At 45.4% G+C, this 8,841-nt stretch overlaps 1 protein-coding gene across 5 annotated transcripts; it reads right to left on the reverse strand.

Moving 5' to 3' along the window:
• Positions 1 to 554: 554 nt before the first annotated feature.
• Positions 555 to 5,697, reverse strand: CALCB (calcitonin related polypeptide beta). 5 transcript variants are annotated; one of them, XM_032189422.1, is made up of 5 exons: positions 5,644 to 5,697; positions 4,621 to 4,716; positions 4,182 to 4,313; positions 1,147 to 1,317; positions 555 to 789 (listed from the first exon to the last, which is right to left on the reverse strand). In XM_032189422.1, the coding sequence occupies exons 2-4, from the start codon at positions 4,704 to 4,706 to the stop codon at positions 1,158 to 1,160; spliced, it is 378 nt and encodes a 125-aa protein (XP_032045313.1). In that variant the 5' UTR covers positions 4,707 to 4,716; positions 5,644 to 5,697; the 3' UTR covers positions 555 to 789; positions 1,147 to 1,157. The 5 variants fall into 5 exon arrangements, with proteins under 5 accessions (XP_032045313.1, XP_032045311.1, XP_032045312.1 ...); XM_032189420.1 differs by having other exon boundaries at positions 1,147 to 1,320; XM_032189421.1 differs by having other exon boundaries at positions 1,133 to 1,320.
• Positions 5,698 to 8,841: the final 3,144 nt, after the last annotated feature.

Here is an 8,841-nt window from a genome sequence, read left to right on the forward strand (position 1 = left end):
TAACCCACACATGGTGAGTTCTGTCTCTATTGTTTTATTAAGTGGAACTGTGGCCTCTTTTCATTATTTATTTTTTTTAAAAGTACAAGTCTCATTAAGTGGTGGCTTCCTGAGTTCCTGTGTTATGAATACATATAAAACAGCAGCTAATCTTTCTGTTCTGAACATTTGACTCAAAACCTAGCATTTATAGCTAACAAGTCTGTAGCAAACTACTGGGCCAGATGATTTCCAATGACGTTGGGCTAGTGCCAAATGTTTCTGTAAGTGTGTTTAAATGAAAAATCAGTTTCTCAATCCAAGTGTATCTAAAATACTTTTTTTAATTTTGTGCAAATTCACAAATTATACAATATTTAAGTGTTGATTGTTTGTTTGCTTGTTTTTTAAACATACTGTACAGTCAGGTTACTTCAGTGTTTTACATCAAGGCACAGCACACTATATTATACACATGCCTTGCCAGGCAGCAGTTTGGTATAATCCCCGAGTTTCGGCAGTAGTGCCAGGATAAATAGCAAGAATCACATATATACTAGAAGATAAATAAATAATAGATGCTGTCACATTTTATTTGAAATAGAGTTGCATATAAAAAGAATATACAATAATTTAACTTGAATAACTAGATTCTCTTGTACTATACATAACAGAAGTGTTCTCATTTGTATTAAATAAAACATTTTCAATATTAGGATGCAAAATTAATCTTCTTTTTGGCTGTCTTGAATTATGGAGAAGAGCTCCTTTCATTAGAAATTAAAGTTGGATTTTCAGTTTCATGTCAATCTGAAAGAAACAAACGCAGAATTACTGATACGCCAATAATGAAATGTTACTGGTAAAATGGGGCAATAAGTCATTTCTACCTAACTGTGGTGTTTAGATAACTAGCTTCACGACACATTAACTAAGCAAAGCATTTACAAAAGCTCTTCTTCACAGTTTAAACAAGGTACGCATTTGTAATTTGTAAAGACATTTGTAATGTCTTTTTATACAGTTACTTGTCCTATTTTCCCCAGAGGTTTTCCCTGTAAACCTGTTACTCCCCCAGGAACCCTAGAGTTCTGATAACTCAAGTTATCTGAGGGTTGCCTGCACTGAAGACCATTTAGTGCAATGTAGTTACCATATTCACATTACCATTCAGCTCTTCATATCTGAATGCTTCTTCTTCGCCTGCCGAAAGCCTTAGACCCCACGTTAGTTGGGACAAAGTTGTTCTTGCCCACTCCTCCTGACCTGCTCAGGAAGTCTGCCAGACGATGGGTCACGCAGGTTGCTGTGTTGCATGCCCTCTTCTGTGCTGTTACACTGCTTTTTGAAAGGAAAACAAATGTTAGTTCCCAACATATCTACTCTGCATGCAACAGAATGTCAGTAACAGGCCATATGCCTAGGAAAGATTTTTCTATAAAAGCAAGCAGGCTTGCTGAGCAGCAAGTACTTACAGCTTCAGTAAGCTTTGCTAACAAGCTCTAAAAGATGCACCTTTATGTTTTTCTAAGTGTCAGGCTCAGTTTACAAAAGGTAGCTGAGCCACGTTCTCAGGCAATTGGACCACTCCAGACTTTTAGGGAAGCCTGAGCTGTTTCCTACCTCTGGCAAGTCACCACAGCTAGCAGAAAGCTGCTGATAAGGTGCAGATCTGTGGCATTTAACCAATCTCCCCTTTCCTCCAAAAATTTAAGTCTGTGTTTTGTTTACAGTGCTGCTGAAGGATGGTAGCAGAAGTTGATCACTAACTTCTCAGGTCAGCACCATAACACCCAGAAAAGATATGAAATTCTAGCATCACTGGCTAACAGGAGTTGGTTTTTTTTGATATTTTTTTTCTCCTTCCAGTGATGCTGCTAGGGCTGCACCTGCACAGCAGCCAACCATTTGCTCCTACCCCTTCTTTCAGAGCTGAACCACACATGAGCATACTACTTCCACATATCTAATTGGAATATGGAAACACCTTTCTTGCCATCAGACTCCAGCCTGTTACAGCACATTGCCATGCAAATAGTACAGTGACATCAGGATTTCTTCTAATAATAATTTTGCAACAAAGGACTTCATGGCCCTTCATATGGTCCTTACTTGGAATAGTCTTCTACTAAAGCAAGGACTTTTTCTTGGAGAAGGAGGGATTTTGCTCATTTAATCATTACAGAATTGTTCACTAACAACTAATATTCTTTATAACATCAGTGCCGTGTTTTGGAACAGGTTTCTGATTACAGGATAGCTGTGGTGCTGCACAGGAAAACTGGAAAGAAGGATATGTGACATCTGTGAGAAAATAGCTAAAGAAAGTCATTTTTTAGAAGAGGCTACAATATCTAAACATTAAGCAAAAAGAACTTTGTCTCTTAATTTACATTCCATACACGCTATATTGTCTTAAAGTAATATAAATATTTTTAATACACTTGGGTTTCAAGTATACTGGTGTGAAGACCTATTATAAAGTTAAATGGAAAAAAGAAAAGAACATTAAATTCTTACCTGGAAGTGTTCAGTATTCAGTTTAAAACAGGATTACAATTCTAGTTTGAACAGCTCTGTATGAGCCTTTCCTGATTCCTTTGTTTCTCAGGATCTTTACCAATAGGATTGTATGCATAATTTGGTTACACAGGTGCAATATTTTAGGAGTATGATTTCTATTTCTATCTCATTGCACTTCATCACCTTCCTAAGTTATTCCAGAATTACTTGCATTGCCTCTCTTGAATGTGAATAGAACTTGTAAAAATATTTCTAGCCTTATCTAGAAGTCTCACATTCTAAAACAAGTAAACCAAACAGATCTAATCCTTATAGAAAAATAGGTTTATTGAACAAGTGCATGGGCAGGCATGAAAGAGTCTACTCGTACATTTAGTAGCCAGAAATGAAGAACCCTATCTAGACTTTTTTTTTTAAATCAATGTCTAAGAAAATCATTTGAAATCTCAATGCAGTGCTGTTCATTTTTATTTATTTTTCCCCTAGCTTGTTATGTGTGTTATGTTCTGTCTTCCTAACATTAAGGTCCATCTCAAACATTCTCTGTCAAAAACAGAATCAAAAGAACATAGCAAAGTTAGCAATCAGAGTTAGATCCACATGCATCAGGTTAAAAAAAAAGGGAGAAGGGCAGAAATAAGCATGTCTAGTTGTTTCCTAGGGGTTCCCCATAGTTTGCATAGCGTTCATGTTCCAGGTCACTCAGCACATTTCTTTTCTTGCCAGGAGTTCCAGCCCCGACGTCAGTACGAGGGTAAGTTTGCAATTTGTGCAATTCTTGAGACAGTTTGCCCAGCACACAAGTACTCAGACTGGCACAGCGTTTGGAAATAGGTCTATCCAGGCTGCAGGGGGAAAAAAAAACATGCCCAAAAGAAGAATAATCTCAAACATGCATGGTCATGCATTTCTTCCCTAGATAAATATATATAGTTAGGAAACTCAAAAGAAAAAAAAAAAAAGATATAAAAAATAATCTCTCCACATCACATTCCATGCAAGGAAGGTTCATACAAATGCAGTTAGAAAGAAAACACTATTTTTTTCCAATGAATTCATTTTGTTGATAAAGCAAGTTAATTAGCCTTTCAGATGCTCACAGTCAGAGGACAAAAAGATTTTAGTTTCCATGTATTCAGCATGCTGTTTAGTCTCTCATACATCACCATGCTTGCAATACAAATCCTGTTAGGATAACGCAAATGTTCTTGCATGCCTTTGCTCTAGGGGAGGAGAGTGGCGCTGCGTGCATTAGGAGGAACACCTCCCCTCTGCCAGGGATTTTCCATGCCTTACAACAGCATGCACTTTCACGACAGAGAATCCAAGAGTGATTGAATGTCCTCTAACATTCCCACTAGGAAAACGTACCTTTTGCTGTCATATTTTATTATAACCCCCTCATTCAAGCTCAAATCGCCCTCCACTTTCAGTCGTAAGAGACAGATAGAAGCAGGTTAACTAGGTGGAAGCCATTCTCCTGATGCCATTGTTAGGATGTTTCTGCATTATCCTTTACCAATTAGGTGACTACAGCTAGCCATAACCCCACCCCCCATCCTCCCCCCAAAAAATAAATTACTTGGCTTGTGGAGGGTCTGCTCAGATGGCTCTTGCTGGGTATCAAACACTAACACTGCTCAAGTGCCCTTCTTCTGCCCCAGGACCACGGTCCTTACCTGTTCCCCTCAGAGGCTTGCTCCAGTTCTTCTGCTGTCATCTGTATGAACTCTTTCACCAGTGCATTTAATAGTCTCCGGGCTTCATAGTCACTGAGCGTCACTCTGTCTGTTATGGACTCCAAGCCAGGTCTACGCAGAGGCAAGCAAAACAGGATGAATACAGCCCAGTCTGCTACAGAGAGCCATGCACAGGGAGCAGAGTTTGTCACGCCTTGCTCTGTGTCATTGACAGTGTCTTTCACCGGTGCGAATACGTAAATTGTGCTCATGCACAGCATTAGGTGGTTTATATACATAGTTAAGAAAAGACAGTATCATAAATACCATTAGAAGAAGCTAGCTTTTGGTAGCCCTTTCTCCTCCTAGGTCTCTAAAGGAGATTAAATATTTCCATACCATTCAGATCAAGCACTCAGCAACAGGACCAGCTTCTTACCTGACTGGAGCTGCTTGGAAGCTATCCATCTGGCACACGACCAAGGCATAAACAGCAAGGAAAGATGAAATCTTCAGCATAACCATGATTTCCTCTCTACAACAAAGAGGTACATCAAGCAATGGCTGTTTTCCAATCCCCTCAATCCTATAAGGTCACCATTTCCTAGCTGCAAGTAGCACAAATGCTAACAGCATTTCTTTTCAGTATTACCTTTTCACTGCTGTTGATCATTCCCATTTTGCTTTGGTTTTCTCAGAATTTTAAAATAACTTAGCGCTATTATGGGGGATAGAAATGCAGCTTTTTGGAGTTGAAGTTCTGTACAGCAGCATTCAACTTAATGCAGACTCTCTCTTAAACTGGCTGAACACACAGTCCTCTAACTAACTACTGCATACAATGTCATCCAGTGTGTCCATCACAAACGGGCAGTCACGGGAAAAGAGTTGGGGGAAGAGAGAGAGAGAAAGAGAGAGAAAAATGTTTAGCGTATAGCATTACTACTGTTAGCAGTTTCTCCAAAACTGCTTGCTACTTGGCAGTTAACACACTAATATCCCAGCTCAGGCTAAGCTACTTTCAATAAGCATTCCTATTCTGAAATCAGAAAAAGAGTAAGTTCTGTAAGAAAAGCAGTCACAAGAACAAAGCCCGCAGAAGACATTTTCATCGATTTGCTCTGAGGTACACCTCTGCTCCTCGAAGCACCGGCTTCTTCGGCTCAGATGAGCACCCCTGCGACTCCCCCAGGAGCTTCGCTTCTCTTAGCTCCCGGTTGCTGCCCCGCGACAGGGAGCCCGAAGGCCAAGTTCTCCCCCCTGCATACACACACACACCCCTCAGGACCCGCACCTCCGCGAAGAGCAGCGCGTCGCGGCCCCGCGCAAAGCTCCGCACCCCGGCGCGGAGACGGAGACGGGACGCGGGGGAGCCCCCGGAGGACGGCGCTGCGGGAGATGCTGCGGGAGATGCTGCTGCTGCTGCTGCAGCGCAGCGGGCAGGGCAGGGCGCGGTGCTTACCGGCGGTGCGGGGCGATGCGGAGCAGAGGCCGGTGGCGCCGCCGAGCCGCGGTGCCGCCCGCCGCCCGCCCGCCGCCCTTTATCCCCGCCGCCGCGGCAGCCTGCGTGGGCGCCCGCGGGGCCCCGCCAACCAATCGCCGCCCCCGCCGCCCGGCCCGGCGCTGACGTCATGCCCCGCTCCGTGACCGTCCCATTCACAAAAATCCGCCGGCGGCGGGGCCGGAGTGTGTGTGTGGGGGGGTCATTCACGGGCCGATCCCCGCCGCTCCCCCGGCGCCCCGACGGCTGCGTTCGGGCGGGAGGGGGCGGCCGGGGCGCGAAGCCGGGGCAGGGGCGCAGGGCAAGGACGGGAGGGGCGCCCCTCGGCAGCCCTACGGTCCCCGGCGGGGAGGGGGCGCAGCCCGGAGCTGCTCCGCGGAGCGAGGGGCCCTGGGCAGCCGCCCCTCGAGGAAATCCTCAGCACCACCGTCATCCTCAGCACCACCATCAGCATCATCCTCACCACCATCAGCATCCTCACCATCATCCTCAGCACCACCATCATCCTCAGCATCCTCACCACCATCAGCATCCTCACCATCATCCTCACCACCACCATCATCCTCAGCACCACTATCATCCTCAGCACCACCATCATCATCCTCATCACCACGGCCACCGCAGTAAGGGCGCCTCTCCCGGGCAGGTGCACGGAAGGCACTCGGGGCGGGGGCCGGCGGTAGCGGATTACCGGGCAGCTGCCCGCCGCCCCATGCATCACCCGCCGAGGGCCCTTTGTCAGGGCGCGGCGGGGCTGCACCTGCCGGCAGGATGTTTGCCGAGGGGGCCGGGAGGAGCAGGGGGGCCGGTAGCCGTGCCTCTCGCGGCTCGTACCGCGGCCCCTCGCCGCCCGGGCCCCCGCGCACCGTGCCTCGGCTTTGGCAGCCGAGTGCGGGCCCCCGGGGGGGTGTTAGAGGAGCCGGGGGCGCGGGTAGCGCCTGGCGAGCCGCGGAGCAGGTGCCGTCGCGCTGTAAGGTTTTTTTTTGGCTTCGAAGTTTAAGGAGTAGCGCGGAGTCGCTGCGCCGGGCACCCGCTGGGGGCTTCTCCTTTCCCTCGCCGCCCGCGGTCGCAGCATCCTCTCGGCGCCCCGGCCCGCAGAGCCCCGTGCCCAGCCCGCTCCCGGGGCTTCGCCCCTGCGGCTTCCCCGCGCTCGCTCGCCGGGCACCCCTCGCACGCCCCCCCGGCGAAGCCTCCTCCTGCCCCCCGCCCGCCCAGCTGGAAATTTCGTTGTAAATGGCACGTCTGTGGCTCGCAACGAGCATCCCTTCTAGCTAGCCTTTCCGAGGCTGCGTTTGCAAACAGCGGGTAGCACCTAAAGGAACGGTCGGCTTTGCTGTTTCAGCGTGACTTGGACAGCTCCACCAGCAGCTGTAAAGTGTGGGAACTTAAATGAGTGAACTCGCAGTCAGACACCTCTCAAACTGCACTCTTGCTTTCCCCTTCCTCTGTTAACAGTTAATCGTTCAGATACTTGCTTTGGGGATTTATTAACTTTGCACAGAACATTCCTCTTTTAACCTTACAAAAAATCCAGGCGACCCTGCTGGAATAATGTATTTCAGTTCTTCAGGGGGAAAACAAGTTGCATTTCATCTTTCAGTTGATTCAGTCACTCCAAGCGCTTCTCTTGCCAATGCAACTCAGCCACGGGCTGGAGCCTGCAGGATGCACTGACTGCAGGATTTCAGCTGCCAGCATTTCTACTTCAGGCTTTCACAGGAAGAAACATAAATTTACAGCAACAGGTATTAATGCCAATAGATATAGTTTTGTGCACGTAAAGATGAAATAGTACTTGGATGTTGGCAAGCGCTTAGGCTGCTCCTTGCCAGAGCTAATGGAGGGACTCCCGGCTTGTTCTATTTTTTTTTTCCTCAATTATACGTCAGCTGGTCTCATCAGATCTATTTTCTTCTTGCAAACCTGTCTTCTCTCATACGTAAGACAGAGAAGAAAATTTACAAAATAAAAAGAACTCCAAAGATCAGTTGGTCTATTTTAGAGAGCTGTCAAAAAGATGCAGAGTTCCCACAGGATAAAGCTCTCCTGTTGCTAAATGAATCCAAAACCAGAGGTTAAGTTTTCGTGGAAAAACTAGCACAAAGGGGTGCCTATGAGCACTGCACTAGGAAAGCAAATGATTAGGGAAACAAGGAACTTGTTCCGCTTTTTTTTCATTGCCTGATAATATAGCAGGTAAAATAATCAGTTTCAAAAGAAATAAACTAAAGAGCTATAAAATATACATTTTTTAAGAAATCAGATTATCTAGTACATCCTACAGATCTGACTAAAAGGAATCTCTTCTCCTAATTTATTTAAGTTTTCAGGAAATAAGAAAAATCTGCCCTATTTTAAAGTGACTTTCTCACTTGATAGAACTTCTTACAATATTCTACTATTTTATGTTTTTTACCAATACATTTTAAAGTGCAACCATTTTTTTCTACTATACACGTTCCCATTATACCAACGAACCATAGACACTGCAGTGAGGTTCTTAAATGTTGCCAGGTGACACGCCATTAAACAAAAATATCACATTTATATATTACACTGCAATTTTTGTTCAATTATAAAAAGTAATTCTTCGAGATAGACAAGGCTGTGAGCTGCATAGATAGAATTTCCATCCCCAAGTATGGTTCACACCTGACAAGAGAGGACTCTTCAAAAAGGAAGGGAAGCCAGGGATGATGCCACAACCCACAGATGCAGTAAGTTATTCCTGAGGCAGGTGAGCATCATTCACATCTCTCTGCTCTCTCTAAGCATGGTTTTCATAGCACCCAGCCAAACCTTTTGCAGATCAGGACATTTCATGATAAAACCAGCTATAAAAATCACATAGTCTTTATCTGTGTCTCTGCTTGTCTGTGTTTCATGTGGGTGCCTAGTCTAATTCAGCATCCTGTCTCTGTGAATGTCCAGAAAGCATTTCCACTTAAGCAGACTACAAACCATGCAGGGGAAAGTGTCTCCCACAAAAGTGTCTTTCTAATGTTTGATTGCAATCCATTCTGCAGAAAAAATACCTAAGCTGAGCCACAGTTAACCACGTCATGCTGTTGTAAAAGAAAGCTGTACAATAACAAGAGTATCATATTTAAGACCTGAAAGCTAATCCTTACACTCTGCTTGTTGCTGATAAGGTCTCAG

Source organism: Aythya fuligula, chromosome 5 (genome assembly GCF_009819795.1).
Source record: "Aythya fuligula isolate bAytFul2 chromosome 5, bAytFul2.pri, whole genome shotgun sequence".
Lineage (NCBI taxonomy): Eukaryota > Metazoa > Chordata > Aves > Anseriformes > Anatidae > Aythya > Aythya fuligula.

Bases quoted from the DNA above. Each gene is read 5' to 3' on its own strand.
- CALCB (XM_032189418.1), bottom strand. From the start codon at position 4,706: ATGGTTATGCTGAAGATTTCATCTTTCCTTGCTGTTTATGCCTTGGTC. The intron at 4,314-4,620 runs GTAAGAAGCTGG...GCCTCTGCGTAG, and splicing joins TTCCAAGCAGCTCCAGTCAG to ACCTGGCTTGGAGTCCATAA. The intron at 3,348-4,181 runs GTAAGGACCGTG...TTCCCCCTGCAG, and splicing joins CAAGCCTCTGAGGGGAACAG to CCTGGATAGACCTATTTCCA.